Genomic DNA, 17,140 nt, shown 5'->3' with positions numbered 1-17,140 from the left:
CCGAGGGTAACTGGATATCAAATAGAGAGCAAGGATAACCAACAATGCTACACAATGCTGGACATTACACGGTCCTTATTGTGCTGGAAACTGACCCGGAAAAGGACTCCGAGATACGAATTTCGTACTCCGGAAAGTGAGGAAACAAAAAAAAGGTTAATTTAATGCACGCGTACGCTGCTCCTGTGTGGTGGTGTGTGTGTGCACGGCTTGGATGTGTAAACGGACAGTTTTTCGAACAAACAAACTCGTTTACAAGCCGTGATTGAGTTGAAGTTGAGAGTCAATTACGCTAGCGTTCAATGGGATTTTGGTTAATTTTCTTTAAAACCTGTCTTGTGCAATGTTTGTTGTTTCTCGATATTTTATACAATAGTATTTACTTAATGTAGTTTTTGATTTTCATCAAATGAACGTTAAATTAATCTCACAAACAGCTCGAACACTTGAAACCAATTTGAAAATTCGAACTTCGAATGTTTTTCTGCTCCTACATTTCCACTGATCCATTTACGATCTCTGTTTTTTCATTGATATCCTAACATCATCATTCGTTTTTATTTTATTCTAATCTACTATATCACCTTCATCATCGTCCGGTTTGCCCCACACTTCTATATGACGTTTACGAGCGAATAAAATATCGCTTCCCGTCGGATGTGGTGCCAATGAATGCACAACTTCGCTTCCTATGCGCAACCTCCGCACTTCAGCACCTTCCAGAAGATCCCAAATGATCGCTGCACCTTCTGCCGAACCGGAAATGATTTTCGTATCGGCTGAAATAATCCCACACTCGATTGTGTAGTCATCCACCCGATGCCCTTTGTACTCGGACAGAAGTTCGCCGGAATCGTTATCGATCAGTCGAATCGTTCCATCGGAGCAAGCTGCCAGTAGACATTGGCCATCGCGCGTTTGCACCAGATATGTTATCGGTACACCGATTGTATCACAGACGAGCTCCCCGGCTCGTATATCGTACTGCCGGATTGATCCATCGAGCGAGCTGGAGATGATCTTGTGTTCGCTCACCACAAGCGCTGTAATGCAATCCTTGCCCTCTCGCATTGTTTGGACAGCGTCAAGCTTACGGGTACGTATATCCCAACATGCCACCGTGTTATCTTTCGATCCCGAAACGGCAATCGATGACTCTTCGTTGAAGCGTATACAGGTAACGCCTCCAGCATGACCTCGCAATCGTCGCACTGGTAACCCAGTTGATACATCCCAGTAAATGACGCTTTTATCAAGAGAAGCAGACACGATGTAGCTACTTTCGCAACTACCCGCAGCATCCATTACTTCGTCTGCATGCCCACCGTATGTCTTAAGTAGTAATCCTGTCCGAGGGTTCCATAGTTTGATTTTTTTGTCCGAGCCACACGACAAGCAGTACGATCCATCAACTAAAAGACGAACGGCGGAGAAGCTTTATTACAAGCAAAACTAATCGCAAACACACTCACCATTATAACGCACAGCTCTCACTGCTCCCTGTTCACAATTAATGCTTCTTTTAGCCACTAAATCCATGACCATGTTCCGTGTAGCGGATTTCTTTTTTAGCGCTACGCTTCGTTGTTTGTAAACAAAGCACCCTTTTGCCGGTTGTCAAACTTATCGTTTTGCAGGGTTGATCTCGACTCTGGCGAAAACTGGTTCTCTGCTGAGTTTGACTGCACGTGCATGTGTATGAGTGTGTGTTGCATAAATTTTCGGAAAAAAATACAGGCAACATTTTTTCGCTAGCTGTCGAGAACGCGCGCGTCAGAGAGAAGCCCACTTTATACAGCTGAAAAAATATAGTGATAACCCAAAATTTGGTATGTTTGCACAGTTGCAAATCATATCATAACGTTGTCGCGATACGGTAGCCCGTTATCGAATAGTGTTATTTTGCGAATCTATGCTGTCGTGTCTGTTTTGCGAGCCTGTGGCTGTGGCGCATATCAGCACATTCCATCGATAGCGGGCCGTGTGTCGTTGTTGGTTCAGCAGCTGTCAGCACGCACTTTTCCTCGCATTCGGTTTTCGGGGGGATCTACGCTGTAACGAAAATGGAATTAATGCTGAACGTGTGTGACACGGTGACGGTACCGAACGAGTTTCACGAGGACATAATCTGCCTGCGCGCGCTTTCGCCCTGTAATCGCTAAGGACCTCCACTTCATTTCCACTCAGTGTTGGTGGTGGGTTGTGGAGGGAGGTGAGGTATTTTCCGCGGGAACAAGGAATGGAGCGTGATGATGCTCCCCGAGACGCCAAATGGCGAATGACGTCGCAGAAGGTTGAACCAAAAACGAAAAGTTCCAGTATAATTGTTATTGTCAATAGTCGTGGTACCAGTGTCATATAAACCTGAGGTGTATGTTGTAATCGGAACCGTAAAAAAGGGGGTTTCGTTTCTGCCCCAGAGAGACCGCACACAGATGAAGTTCCCTGTCTGGTGCTGCTAAAGTTAAGCTAAAAAGTAAACAAAGAAAATCAAGCATCACACCGTCGCCTCTTGGTATACTAAATTCAATCAATTCGGTGGTGCCACAACAGATGAACGAACGATGACGGAGTTTTGTGACGACGTTATCAAGCTGTTTCCGCTGCGTGCGATTCCGGATGTGATAAAACTGTTTCGCCAACAGCTGAACAATCGCGAGGAAGAACCGGACCTAACGCTGCTGTCGATCGTGACCGGATTGATTGAGCATTCGCTCACGACGAAGGTGCTGGAATCGAGCTCTTCGTCGGCGTCCTCGCACACCAACAACAACAATAACAATGTCGAGGGAGGAAAGAACGCCACGGCCGACCCGGCGGGAAACTTTCCTGTTATCCGGTACGACACCGTGGAAGGGTTGTACAAGCGCTTCAAATCCGTGCTGGCCCCGATCGAAAAGTTGCTGGTGAAAACGACGACCGATTCCAAGTTTGCCAGTCGGGAAATTATCAAGAAAGTGTCCGACATCATCTGGAACTCCCTGCTGCGCAGTTCGTACAAGGATCGGGCTCATTTGCAGAGTCTTTATAGCTATCTGTGCGGTAACAAGCTGGATTGCTTCGGTGTTGCATTTGCTGTCGTAGCCGGATGTCAGATGCTGGGCTATCGGGACGTCCATTTGGCCATCTCCGAGGACCACGTGTGGGTCGTGTTTGGCAAGACGGGTGACGAAACAATCGAGGTAACGTGGCACGGCAAGGGAGCGGAGGACAAACGCGGCCAGTCCGTTGCACCGGGCATTGAATCGCAAACGTGGCTGTACGTGGCGGGCAATCCGGTTGTCTGCAACCGATACATGGAGGTGGCGGCGATTGTGTCCGCGATTAATCCATCATTGACGGCTACCAGCGCATGTTTGGAGGTGGCCGATTTGCAGCAACAGCTGCTCTGGCTGCTGTACGATATGGGACATTTAAAGAAGTACCCGATGGCACTTGGTTGTTTGGGTGAGCTGGAAGAGGTCGAACCAACGTCGGGCAGGAAAAGCTGCGAGGAGCTGTACAACGAGTCGGTGCGATCAGCACAGACGTTCTACCGAAACCATCATGTGTATCCGTACACGTACCAGGGAGGGTACTACTATCGAAAGAATATGTATCGGGAAGCGTTCGCTTCCTGGGCGGACAGTAGCGATGTTATTCGACTGTAAGTATCTATCGTTTTTCGCAGCATTTCCGGATATCTTTACCTAAAAGTTGCCTAACAGTTGTCCGATCAATGATCATATCATCCTTAAACGATTTGGTAGAGATTTAGATGCAAACCGGTCGTATTGTTGAGTTGCGCATTGACGATGGGATAAAGAGAATTAATTATTAATTTATTATTCACATACAGGTACAACTACTCGCGAGATGACGAAGAAATATATAAAGAATTCCTCGATATTGCCAACGAGCTGATCCCGCAGGTGATGAAGTTAGAAAGCTCTGGCCATTCGGCCAAAAGCATTCTTCGCGATTCGTCCTGCTTTGCCAACCTGTTGCGCTTTTACGACGGCATTTGCAAGTGGGAGGAAGGCAGCCAAACGCCCATCCTGCACATCGGTTGGGCCAAACCGCTGGTGGCTACGATCGCAAAGTTCGATCACGATATACGATCGCAGGTGATCATTAAATGTGCCGACCAGGAACCACAAGCACAAACGGGACACCAGCACGGACAGGAGAATGGTGGCGGCAAAAACGGAGCAGAAGATTCGGCCCATCATCACCACAACAATAACAACATCACGAAAGCTGACGCCAACGTCACGAATGGTGGTCGTACTAATGGTAGCACCTCCGTAAAAGGTAGTTCGCTGCCGAAATCACTCGAGGCACTGGTTGGCAAATGTGGCGAAAAGCTGCTGAATCCCGAATTTCTACTGCAAGGTGGCGGACAACCGTTCACAACGGAAGAAAGTGCTGAAGCTTCATCTGATGGGGAGGGTATTTCTACGACTGTAGACCCCGACACACTCGCAAGCAACGGAAAGCGAGAGAAGGGTGCTCTAAAGGGCGAGCAAGATGCGGAAGCAGAGAAATGTCCACAGATCGATAAGCGAAACACGAGTGCGGACGATACGGAACCGAAACGACCCATCATTGTGCTGTACAGTCAGAAGATGAAAGGTTTGAAGGATCTGTTGCTGACGGAGAAGTTGAACACAAATGCGATCTCGCTGCAAATTACGGCTCAGAGCCAGGTGCAGGTAGGTGGCAAGAAGCTGCGGGGATGCCAGATATCGCTCGGTGGCGGCGGTTCGATAGGGACCACTGGTGGAGCAATAACCGTCAACGAGGGTATCGATGGCAACACCCGACCGAAACGGGCGCGCAGAGAATAGAAACCTCTATGGAAACCAGAAAAAATAATACGTTGGAGAGGGCGATTCGCAGTGGCGTAATTTTAAGTCAACCTAATTTATTATCCGTATCTGTAGGGCGCCAATCAAAATGGTTCACTTTACGCGTATTTTTATTAATGGGGCACTGCTTTTTTTTCCTACAGTTCCCAGTGTTTTGGGGGAGGCAGAAAATTCCTTATATTGTCGACAAACTATACAGCCATTCCATTCACACAAAACGACCGATTCTAGTCGGAACACGTTAGTTTTGATCTATTTATAAAACTCTATTTGTTTTTGGTTACTTTTTATATTATCTGTTATCTGATTGGGAATGATACTTTTGGTTTTATTCTCTTGCTTTGGTATGATTTTGAAGGCATGATCAACAGCACCGTTCTGCGTGCACTACCTTTTTGGTCAATCGATTCTTGTAGCATTAAATGCACGAGTGTGAAAACTTTTTACACTCAATAGGCGACTTCTTCATCCCATGTCGTGTACATGTAACGTGTTGTTTAAATTATTTTACCCTATTTGCACCTGATATGTATGTATAACGCCTGGCTAGTATTGCTTTTTATGTGATTATTTCCAATCTGTTTGTTGTTAAAATTATAATCTTTCTCCCGTTTAGCTGGTGTCGTGATATAAGTGTATGATAAGTGTCCGCCAGGTCCTATTCTATCGAAAATTTAAATTTGTAAACACGGTTTTGCATTGTTGAGGTTGAGTATGTTGCATAAGAGAGGGGGCATTTTATGTTGTGTTTTTTTTGTCCCGCTAGTATGTAAATGATGAAGAAAATGGAGGCATTACATTTTCTGCTACTTTTAATTGCTCCGGGTTGAAACGCCTATGAGGCAATAGGACGAAAACATAAGAAAATAGATCTTGTAAGGTGGAAGTTGGTAGTGTGTAAGAGATAGAGAGCATCAACAATCAAACAATTTTTGCCACTCGCTATGCAATAGTACGTAATCAAAATATGTTTTGTAAATATTTCCTATAGTTTATCTAACGCTAGACAAACGTAACTTATTATCCATCATATCGAGCTGCATTTTCCCGCGTAACACGGTCCGTGCATAACGAGGGGGAAGCATTTAAGTTTTTAGCCGCGCCTGTTATACGTTTCGCTTTGTTTTGGGGCTTGTTGGTTGGAAAATTTTATACAAAATCAGTCAAATGAAAAAAAGGATAAAGAAAGAAATTTTCACTTCCTTAGGAAGTTGCCAAAACGTCCAGCAGAGACGTTTTTCCGTTTGCTGTGTCGTTTGAATCCACCTCTAAATGGTGCAAGAGATAATATTGGCAAAGCCAATTAAGTAAAAAAAAAGAAACTTATGAAGTACGGTGCATTAATGAATGAAATCAAGAGATCTATTAATTTTTTTGGGATATGGATAAAGTTGCGGTGAGGTGGCAAAATTCGCTGCATAAAGGTTTATAATTATGTTATAGCGTAAGATGAGCAAAAAGGGTCTTATCATAAGGAAAGGAGACGAAAGTAATAGTTTTAAATCAGCACAAGCTTACAAAATGGCACCACATAACTTGTGGTTATTTTTGTTTCTATCGACGATGCTTATCAACATGAGTCCTGCTGTGTAAAAGGATAGGCAGCAGTAAGCTGATAGAACAATACCTTCGAGAAGATATAACGTAGCGCAAGAGATTCCTTTGTCTCGAAAAAGTAAACCAATCTCCTGAAATTGTGTTTTTCGGAGATAAAGAAGTCTACTGGACTGGAGGAAGAGACAGCGTTATACAAAACTAAAGTCAGCAATTGAAGGAAGATCTGAGACACCGATAACAGAGCGAAATTGAGAAGAAACACGGTTGATGCTGCTGGTAGCAACAAAACAAACAATCGAAAATTGAAAGTACAAACATCACTGTAACAACAAAAAAAAAAAAACACCCATATTAGAGAATAATACTGTGCTCACGCATTAATTCCCTTTTCTTAGCCGGTAGTTCAAATCAATACTACACACGATTGAAACAATTCCATTTATTGTTCCGTACGTAGCGTAACAATCCTTAAAACAAAAACAAACAAATCAGTAGCAAAATTTTCTTCATTGATCATAGAAAACAAAACGCTCTCCAGTACCTTTTGCGATGTGGCGCGGGTATATTATAGGCAAACAGTTAATTTGATCTTTACTAAATTAAGATAAGCATTGACAAAAAAAAACATACAAAATTAAACAAATCAGGAATCTAACCACAAAAGGTACAACAAAATTTCAATACCAAGCAGCGGGCATGTGTGTTGCAGCCCCCACCTTTGGAATGCCTTTTCTTCGTTTTTCGATGGCTTAGGTTTTTTATGGGACTGCCAGTTTTGAGCGGTTAAACTGCACCACAGCAGCAACGTACATGTATTCACACCTTATAAAGTCAAATAAGAATACCAAAAAAATATTGTAACCTATCATTATTCCTTTAATCGAAATCGATCGTACTGAACGAACGCGATAGTGAGTGATCAAAACAAAGAAAGCTGTTGGTAGAACGGACTGAGCTACATTGTTTTTGATAAGGTGTATTTATTGCATTACAACTACAAAAAAAAATGGACGAATGGAGAAGCAGGAAAATAGGGACGCGGGAATCTATCAAACATGACTGATGCGAACCTGAGCGTGATTAGGGAAGTGATGGAACTGTTTGTGGTAGGGCAAGTAGGGCAATGTATAATCATGCCTAGTGCGTGATCTTCTAGAACGCAAAACAAAAAAAAAACCAATAGCTGTTAGTTTAACTATAGCAAACCCCGGGATCGGACAAGATTCGGACGGGATCGGCCCCAAAACAGTAAAAAATCGCCAATGTAATAGAGCGAAAGGAACATTCTTTTAAATGAAGAGAGGCTTACACTTCCTTCGGTGCTGTTGGGACACTCATAGTTGTTTGCGTTCAGTTTCCTATCTAATCGTTGTTGATTGTTTTGTATTCATCGTAATCATGGCCAAATGGTACAATGTTGAAATAGCTAGACAAAAACAAATATTAATAAGAATTTCCATTTCAAAATGGCATTGGGAAGCTGAAAAATTCATAACATTATTATATGAACGCCATATTTTCGTTCGAACGAGCATGTAGGTTCCTTAACATTATTGTCTTACGCATCCATGGTTGGTAACAGAAGCATTAAAAACGCTCGCGGAAGGCAAGTACCGAACAAGACACATAGTAAACAATATTGCATTGCAAACAGTATATATATTTTAGTTACTGCAATCGTGTAAAAATAGTGTCCAGAGCAATTGAATACAATATTCCGTAAATGAATACAATGACACTAGCAAATGCATTAATGCTTACAATCCCCGGCACCATTATGAAATAGTGTATTGTAGACTTGCTTGGAGCTGAGTTTCGTATTAATTCCGTTTCCTGTTTTACTTTTTACATTCCTTTGCACAAATACAATGCATTAAAGGTAATACAATGGAAAACATAAGAACGCACAGAATAGAAAATAGAGAAGTAGAGAGAGAGAGAGAGAGAGAGAGAGAGAGCATTACTAATTGCTATATTGTTGCTGTGCCATTTGTTTATAATTATTCGCATTAGTACCTTGTTTGTAAGATCCACTCGGGACAGTACATCGCAAACCACAATAACAAAACTAAAATAGATTAGCCACGTTCGGTTACGCAATGTTTACCGGGCAATTAATATTTATCCTGCCACTCAAGTGGTAAATGGCTGCAGATCACACATAACTAAATTACACTAGCAAAGTGTAATGTTTATCGGTAGAATTGTCCTTTATTTGATGCTCTTACCCAGACGGGTTCAGAGCATAAATTCATCGCCAGATATGTAATGCAACACAATTCAATGTTGTTAGTTTTCTCGTTCCCACGGTGGAATATATAAGCGCACGTATATCCGTTGTATGTAATGTCCAGTTCCAGCACCAGCATACATTTGGGTCCTTCTGATCGTGCATCACATACATGGGATTCATGAATACACATCACATACATACAGAACGATCACGTAGCGTACCGTACTGAGCGCACGGTACTAAGACAGGTCGTGGGTGTTCGTGGCAACTCCGACCTAAGATCTCCCAAAAACACAAGAAGAAAGAAGCAGCAAAAGGGCTCTTTAGGGTCCTAGATATGTGTGGCATAGCTGAAGATGTAACATTAGTAGGATAAATAGAGGCTCTAGTTCTTGATTGTTTCGTGTTGTGTAGAGTGTACAACTGATTAGCGATGCATTACAATGTGCATAGTGTGGAGAACATTACTAACACAGGGGTAGGAAGGGAAAAAAGCTTGTTTTTTAGGTTAAAATTTGGTTTTTATTGTGTTTTGGTCTAAATTATTCTGTTGTTTCTTAAAAGCGAATGCGATTAAAATTATGCGGCAAGTTGGGTTTAGCCAGCTTCCCCAGTTATGGTTATTGGTATTAACATATTTCGTTAACGTGTTCCTTAAATGAATGGGTATACATCGCCAATGTATGTATGCTATCAACCGACGATTCATGCGTCCTAAGTTATTGGTATCGGAACTAATGGAGAGAAGCTGAGAAAAGAGCTATTCGTTTTCGCTTGTTAATATTGCAAAGATTGCAGTTTGCCGAAGCGTTTTTAACGCACGTTTTTTGCCTGTAGAAGGTCTGTGATTGGTGATGGTAATGAAAAGCATTATATAGGAAGTAATCGGTGTTTCACCACATCTGTGTATGAAGTAGCGTTGTGCTGTAAATTTACGATCGGAACTGATCCTACAAACAGTGCAGTTTACTATAAAAGCCAGGCCATTCTGCACGATTGATACAATATGAAACTGAGGAGATGGAATAAAACAAACGCAGAAACCCCACAATCGGCTACAGGAGTACATATGAAACACATTTTCAACCTATATGGCAAATGAATTCCAAAAACAAAGGGAAACTCAAAAAAAAAACAACATCAAAAGGTGTCATACAATACAATTGGCATACAACACACATAAACAATAATATGCAAAATCATGTATAAAACATTTATATATTTTTGAGAAAATATTCATATACTTATATACATAAAGAGACATGGAAACGAAGAAGGAAAAAAGAAAACATCTAAATGAAAACAATGAAACATAAGAAAAACGCGTTAAGGCGAGGGACAAAATCAAGTTACATTGGCATAATTCTACCGTTTCTGCTTTTCCGTCAACTTGTTCCCATACTTTTTCAATAAACAGATCAAATAATAGTATGAATGTTACAACATTAAAAATGGGGTAAAGGGGTGTTTTTGTTTCTGTTGTAAGTATGCTACAAGCACCAAATGCAATGAAATAGTATGAATAATACCAACTACAATAGAAATACATTGTTACACCCTGTGCTTCAGTTTCTTTGGTCCAAACTAATGCAAAAGTATATAACAAACACACTGACACTATCTTTGATTAATCAGCAAGCATGTATAAGGCAGGAAAAACTGAGGAAAATATGCAAGATAAACAATACAAATGAAACATCTGGTGTCGAGACATGAAAGTTGTCTATCCCTTATATTCTAGCAGTAGCTGAAACATGTAAAGGACACAACAAAATAGAGAACTGTGAAAGTGGATGAAAGAGGAGAATAAAACACATACACAATAAACCTATATATACCTTGTAAGCGAAGAGAAACACTCCGCAAACGAATCGTTGAACAACAGTTCCTTTATCAATGAAAGAAAACCGGTAGGAATTCGATAAAGAAATTCATGTTTTATTTTTCAAAATTTTTAACAAAATTTTAACTCGCAAGTCTTTAACTTTTTACACAATTGCACCGAATTGTGAGTTTTTAATTTGTGTTTCTACTTACTTACTTTACTTTGGTGTCCTTCTTTCGAGTTCATCGTATGAGGAGGAAGATTTGAAATCCGTTTTTCAGTTCGTATCGTAAAAGTAATGCGCCAGCGGGTATCGTATCGTGAACGCAAACACTGCGCAGAAAAGTTGAAACACGACCAGCAACCGATTCAGTCGATCTTCCCGTATGGGTCCAGTCAGCAGGATACAGAAGTTGATGATGGTAAAGTTGTTACAGGTTACAGTTTTACCATCACGATCGATTTCACACTGAATAAGCCGTAGATGCCGAAAAACCTGGTAACAGAGCCGGCCAAGTACGTTCAGTTCATCCACCCGGAACTGTGTGCGGCTTATGTTGAGCAGGTCCGTTTCAGGATCGTGCTTTGGCATCCGATGGCGAGGACAGGGAATAAACCGGAACAGTTGCGGCACGGAGTAGAGGAAGTTTAGCACCTGCGGTATAAAGAACAACAGCACGGTTTTGCTAAAGTGTCCCAAAATCCCGACAACTGCGAACGTCATGCCGGACAGATAGTTGAACGTATCGCCAACGAACACCTGCGACGGATATCTGAAACGACAGCAAAACGGAAGAAAATGAATATTTAAAAAAACGGGTGAGTAAACATACTGAGACAACAAATCTTCACACCAATACATGCGCAGTTCGGTGAAGCTACGAATGACAGCTGATTGAAAAGGATAACAAGCCCTGTTGCCAACTTTGTTAGCTGTTTTATCATACATAACAGAATATTTATTTTAAGCCACAAATTATGTAACTACACATTACGCTTAATTTCAACCAATAATGCTAATGTTTTGTTTATCAATGTGAAAATTTAACCCCACTATTGCAGTTGATATTTTTCCATCACTTCTGGCAACACTTCTGTCAATTGTCTAGGTTCCCTCTGCTCTATTCTCATCCCACACGCGCGTATGACTCATTTTTTGTTGCATTTTTGCGATGCAAAACGGGGTGGGTTGGTTGTTCGTTTGACCGATTGCTGCTTCCATTCACAAAACCGTACGCTCACGCATCGCATCGCAGACGTATTACGTTGTGCCCTGTCCCGACAGTTATCAGTGATATATGAAAGCAGAACTCCCAAGTGTGCATTATGAGTGCAAAGAGAACGCAGCTTGTACCTTCTTCGCTTTTCAGCTGCTGGAAAATGTGAATAGACAACAGTAACGGGCAGTTTCGTGACGCAAGGACGAATTCCAGGGTACGCCCAGACAGATAGTAGCAACGAAGCATTTGCTCTGCTCAAATCAAATGTGAAATCCTACGGAGGGCAGCAACTGTGGTGAAGCACAGCCTACTAAATACAAAGTCGGTGTTTTCGCACTGGAGTTAACTTAAACCCCAACGCGTGTCGCAAAACGTCGTTCAACTCGAACGCCCACACTGTACGGTTGTATCCCTCCGGGAACAACAAGCGGATCACAACCGGGTGCAACCCCCGGTTGGGGGCAGTGCGGGTACGGCAATCTCGAATGTCTCCCGGTGGTGCCAAACGGAAGCTCGACGTACGGTTCTTTCTATGGGGTTTGTTTCTGCTGCAAATCTCACTGATCTGTCTGTTTCTGCTGTTCGGTTCGCTGCTCGTGTCGACCGCAATCGATACGGAGGATGCTACCGATGGCCGCGCACAAACAGCTGAGTTCCGACAGCAGGAACAGCAGCAGCCGTTGGAAGGTAATGTACACCACCGGATCGCTACACCGTCGATTGGCGGCGTCTGGTCCCCGTTTGGTGTTCGGTTCATCGCTAATCGAACGGTGGGATTGGCAACGGATGGCCCACGCCACCCTGATGGGATCGCACTCTCCAACGACGTTGCACTTGGTGTAGAAAACGATGGTGGTAATCAGCTGTTGAAGAACAAACTGCTACATCCGAGACATCCCAAATATCATCCATGGATTCAGCGCGACATACCAAAGGCGGAAAGTGCAGAGAAATATTTTAGGTACGTACTACCGTAGGTGTAGAAGATTGTGTCCTCCTTGTCGTGAAGGAACGATACTGCGATGCAGAGAATTATGAAATGTGGGTTGGGTTTTTCGTAGTGACAGTTAAAGTTTTTTTTAGTATCAACTTTCTTCTTACCCCACAATTGTGAGCGAACACCTTCATTTATATCAATTTATCCAATATTCAACCCAACAGCATGAGATTCGCTGCTATGCAAAATCTCGGACACAGTGCAAATTGAATTGATGTTGCGTCCTTCTTGTTAGTGCCGGTCACAATTTGTTCGTCAAGCTTTAAAACCAATTCTTAAATTGGTGCAATTTAATGTGTAGTTGCATGCCCGGCACTCTCGGTTGCCCCAGTTGTACCTAATGAGTACAAGATTAGTGTACGTCGCATCAGGTCAATGGCCAGACACTAATTGGCTTAGGATTGGGAGTGACCCAGTGACATGAGTAGTGTGCTAAAAAACCACACAACTTCCGGGAGGTTATAAGCATCCAATTGAAGTGATTTGGAAATCAATATTAAGGACGATTTATAAAATTATGTCTGTGTTAAATTATAATCTTATTTTTTATGTTTCAACGCCCTCTCCCTTTCTTTGCTTGCAGAACGATTTCCTACACCGACTGGCAGGGGATCCGAAAACGACGGTTGTGCTTCGTTGAAGGTACGCAAGGGAAGGCGTTGGTGACTTCTAAGGCAACTAGCAAGGCCGGCAACAATGAGACTGAACAGATAGATACAGGAATAAGAAGGCCGGAATCAGTGGCGGGTAGCACCGGTACAGAAACCAAAGCAAATGAGCTTAGCAAAAACAGCCCACCGGCAACGGATGATGTGTTGTCCGCAGATGATGGCAGCGCAGTAACGGTAGGAGACGACGGTACGGGGCGATGTCGCTGCAATCCTCAATGGCACGGTACGGACTGTGGGCAGCCGGAGGTGATTTGGCGTGCATTTATCACGTCCAAAATTCCACCCCGTGACCAGACGGCAATACCACGCCGATACGCCAGAAATCTTTTCTACATCGTCCAGAGTACCTTCATCAGTGTGGAGGTGCTGGAAATTCAGCTGATGGAGCTAGCCGATCAAGTGGCACTCTTCGTGCTGTGTGACCGACCCGTGGGGGTGCCTGGGTCGGCATCGTACGGAGCATCCATCGCGCACCATGCCGATGGGACGGATTTCTTGCGCACGATACGGAACCGGTTGTTGATCGTGTCTGATGCGACATGCAGTGGGAGAAATATGTTCCGAAAGCTGCTTAAATACACCAAGAAAGGTGCAATCCATGCAGATGATATTGTGCTATTTAGTGGCACCGATGAAATACTGAACCGCAAAGCGGTGGCATACCTCCGCTGGTACGATAATTGGCCACAGCCGGTGCGGTTCCGCCTGAAGCACAATGTGTACGGATTCTTTTGGCAGCATCCCGGGAACAGTACGGTGATCGGCAGTGCGGCCGTGCAGATGAGCACACTGCGCGAGGTGTACGGTTCCGATCCTGATCGATTGCTCGCAATCGAAAAGCCGGTCATGCTGATTGGTGATCTTAATCACTTTGGTGGATGGTACTGTCGGCGATGCTACCAACCGGGTTCGATCGTGCAGTACTACGAGCATCGTGCTGCATCTACAGGCGTATCCGCGAAGGATGCCCTATACCTTCCAGACCCGAAGCGAACGAAGGTACTGAACGAGGAATACGTTCAGCAGTTAATTGCGACCGGTAAAGACCTGGAGGACGGTGAACGCTCCCTCGAACGGCTTAGCCGCCGAACGGACAAGTACTACCAGCCAGAGTACGTGCGGGAAAACAGCTGGAAGTTTGATAATATCGTACTGAATCTCTTTGCCCGCTGGGACGATAACCTTGCGGACGATGATTACTTTAGCTAGGTTGCACAATCTAGATCTATATTTGATCTGTTTCCTTCGTCTGTGCGGGAAGGAGATCGTACCTGAGAGAGCGCGAGAGTGGTCTGTGGGATGCGCACGAGACGGTGAATAACACGAATTCTTCCATCCCCATCTCATGGCCAACCACAAACCATCACACATAATCATAATATGCAACGCGTGTATGCGCAAAAGCAACATCGGATCATCAATCGCAACTAGTCAAAATATTCGCACCGCTTGAAACAAACCGCTCATAAGCATAATAGGAAACATTTAAACACGGAAAACCATCATGTCATGTGAGTTTAGGACGCCGCCGGTATACGAAACGATACAAGAGTCCAAAAGAAGCAGGAATCAGCACGGCATCATCCTTGAATCTGAAACATGAATTAGCCACGTATCATTCATCGAAGAAAAGGAGGGAACCTAAACATGACATAATCTTACCATTGCAATGTCCTGATATTATCAATATTTATATACACTCTAGAATGCAATTACTACGTCTTCTGTACTGTACTGTGAAGGTTTGGACGGTGGAATCGAAACAAAAAACGGGAACTGCAACATGACTTGGCTAATAGAAGGAAACTTTCGACTGCAATATGCATACCAGACGAGCAATTGCCGTACTGCTTATCAAGGAAGGAAAAGGAGCTGTTCACAGACCTTTAGCTAGACACCAATTACGTAATAACGTTTTGATACTGTAACTCCAGATTCTTGGGAAGATAGCGAAGGAAAAGGCAGTTCGCATTACAGTACCTATCCACAAGAATAATTGGAATGAAAAGGATGGAAATGCAGTTATTGCTGATCTCGAGATGATGGAAGCTGTGCGCGAAAGAAAATGTGATCGACTGAAATGAAAACCAGTTAGTAGTTCTTAGGAAAGATAGAGATAACGCAATTGGAGGAGGGGGGGTTCTAGTTGTACAAAACCCCGTGTGGAGCAGCAAGCTACTGTGCAAACGGTAAAGTCCTGCGAAAAGGCATGTGTACTGAAGATAGACATAGACTGGTAGATGAACCGTAGACGGAGTGAACGTGGCGCGCTCGAGTGATGATGTAATACGAATGCTAGTTATTTGTTTTGTAATTTAGGTACAATTTGCTAAAATAAACTAACTTCGAACTAACAGTAACGCGGTATTACCTACACCTAGCGCTTACCTGTTGTAACGCCACAATGCAAATGTCGCACCAATGTAAGGCAGCATAATGTAGAGTGAAAACTCGTGCGCATCGCTATGGTGTCCGCTCAGTATTTCCACCACATTAAACACCACGATCGAGCTGGCGATGATAAGTGATTGACACACTTCGAGTCCATTAATGCCGGCAAGAATGTTGATAGCGTTCGTACAGAATACGGCCAGCATACCCATGAACAGGTAATAAAGCATCCCGATATCTAACGAATGGCCCAGTAACGGTCGAACTATCTTCGGTAGGATAACGGTGGTGGAATTGAAGTTAGTGTAGTACACCATCAGCAGTGGCAGTGACGCAATCGTAGGTAGGTACAGCTTATCACGCCACCGTAGATTAAGCACGTCGTCAGCGAACCCGAGCAGAATCATACAGCAGATCGACAGCATTGCTGCGATGAACTCTACAAACTAAACAAAAAGTATTTTTAAAATTACAAGCTCCAGTAGCGAATCTCCATTCGCGTACCTTATCGTGCGGAAAGTCCCCCTTGATGGTGGCGGAAAAATTCCTAAGAAAAGGCACCGGAATGAAAAGGAACAGTGACACTAAAAATATACATCCCGTGACTACGCCGAATGCTTCTGGGCTGCAAAAAAAAAAAGAAAATTTTAAATAATCTAAATGAAACAAAATGCTTTACCCATGTAGAAAAGAAACAAATACCTACATCTTTGGTTTGGACGCTTTGTTCATATCAATCCCGTACAGATTCGCATTGATAAACATCGGTTTCATTTTCGGTATCAGGCTACGGCCGGCAAAGAACGCCCCGACAGATATCGCCACATTAACGATCAATGGCACTGGAAGGGACACCGGTTGTCCCAACAGATCAAACTCGAAACAGTGAAAGAAGGACATTTTACACGCTAAACTAATCAAAACTAATTACACACTCCAAAAACGATTAAATTTGCTGGCTTTCAAACACAATTTACAGGATCAAACTAAAGCAAAACAACGATCATGATTGTACTGTTATTATTTGCCATCGCCAAACAAATGCATTGTGCAATTTTGACGCGACGTCGAACTGTCAAATCTGTCATCTCTGCTGCTGAGGCCGTGGTCCTTGCATGCAAATGTTTATTTGTACATTTCGTTTTTGGAATTTAATTTAGAAGACATTTTATTCTCAAAAAAAAGGTTCCTAACCCCTCGATGTGTAGCTTCAAACCCTATGGGTGGACTACAAAAATCTTTTACCAAAATATGTATGGAAAACATCATTCAAAATTTGTGTGAGCTGAAATGCAACTGAATCTAAAAAAAAAAGTTCTCTTTGGAGAGCCATTTGACCCTTCGCGAGAGAAACTCCAGCACGAGACCGGTCTCATCGGTTGGTTGCGCGAGCAAA

The 17,140-nt window shown here is 43.2% G+C and overlaps 4 protein-coding genes across 4 annotated transcripts; 2 read left to right on the top strand and 2 right to left on the bottom strand.

Annotated features, from left to right (window-relative positions):
- Positions 1–567: 567 nt before the first annotated feature.
- LOC128714330 (WD repeat domain-containing protein 83) lies at positions 568–1,539 on the bottom strand. The gene is made up of 2 exons (XM_053809206.1): positions 1,473–1,539; positions 568–1,412 (listed from the first exon to the last, which is right to left on the bottom strand). The coding sequence occupies exons 1-2, from the start codon at positions 1,537–1,539 to the stop codon at positions 568–570; spliced, it is 912 nt and encodes a 303-aa protein (XP_053665181.1).
- Positions 1,540–2,564: 1,025 nt separating this feature from the next.
- LOC128713413 (menin) lies at positions 2,565–4,829 on the top strand. The gene is made up of 2 exons (XM_053808273.1): positions 2,565–3,646; positions 3,839–4,829. Exons 1-2 carry the CDS (start codon positions 2,565–2,567, stop codon positions 4,827–4,829), a joined length of 2,073 nt encoding a protein of 690 aa, XP_053664248.1.
- Positions 4,830–10,742: 5,913 nt separating this feature from the next.
- On the bottom strand, positions 10,743–16,644 carry LOC128711978 (UDP-N-acetylglucosamine--dolichyl-phosphate N-acetylglucosaminephosphotransferase). The gene is made up of 4 exons (XM_053806870.1): positions 16,451–16,644; positions 16,249–16,369; positions 15,742–16,190; positions 10,743–11,238 (listed from the first exon to the last, which is right to left on the bottom strand). Exons 1-4 carry the CDS (start codon positions 16,642–16,644, stop codon positions 10,743–10,745), a joined length of 1,260 nt encoding a protein of 419 aa, XP_053662845.1.
- LOC128711977 (beta-1,4-mannosyl-glycoprotein 4-beta-N-acetylglucosaminyltransferase) lies at positions 12,171–14,562 on the top strand. The gene is made up of 2 exons (XM_053806869.1): positions 12,171–12,646; positions 13,266–14,562. The coding sequence occupies exons 1-2, from the start codon at positions 12,171–12,173 to the stop codon at positions 14,560–14,562; spliced, it is 1,773 nt and encodes a 590-aa protein (XP_053662844.1).
- Positions 16,645–17,140: the final 496 nt, after the last annotated feature.

This window comes from Anopheles marshallii, chromosome 3 (assembly GCF_943734725.1).
Source record: "Anopheles marshallii chromosome 3, idAnoMarsDA_429_01, whole genome shotgun sequence".
NCBI classification, from domain to species: Eukaryota; Metazoa; Arthropoda; class Insecta; order Diptera; family Culicidae; genus Anopheles; species Anopheles marshallii.
Note: the sequence above shows the minus strand (reverse complement) of the source record. Positions and strands in the feature narration are given on the sequence as shown.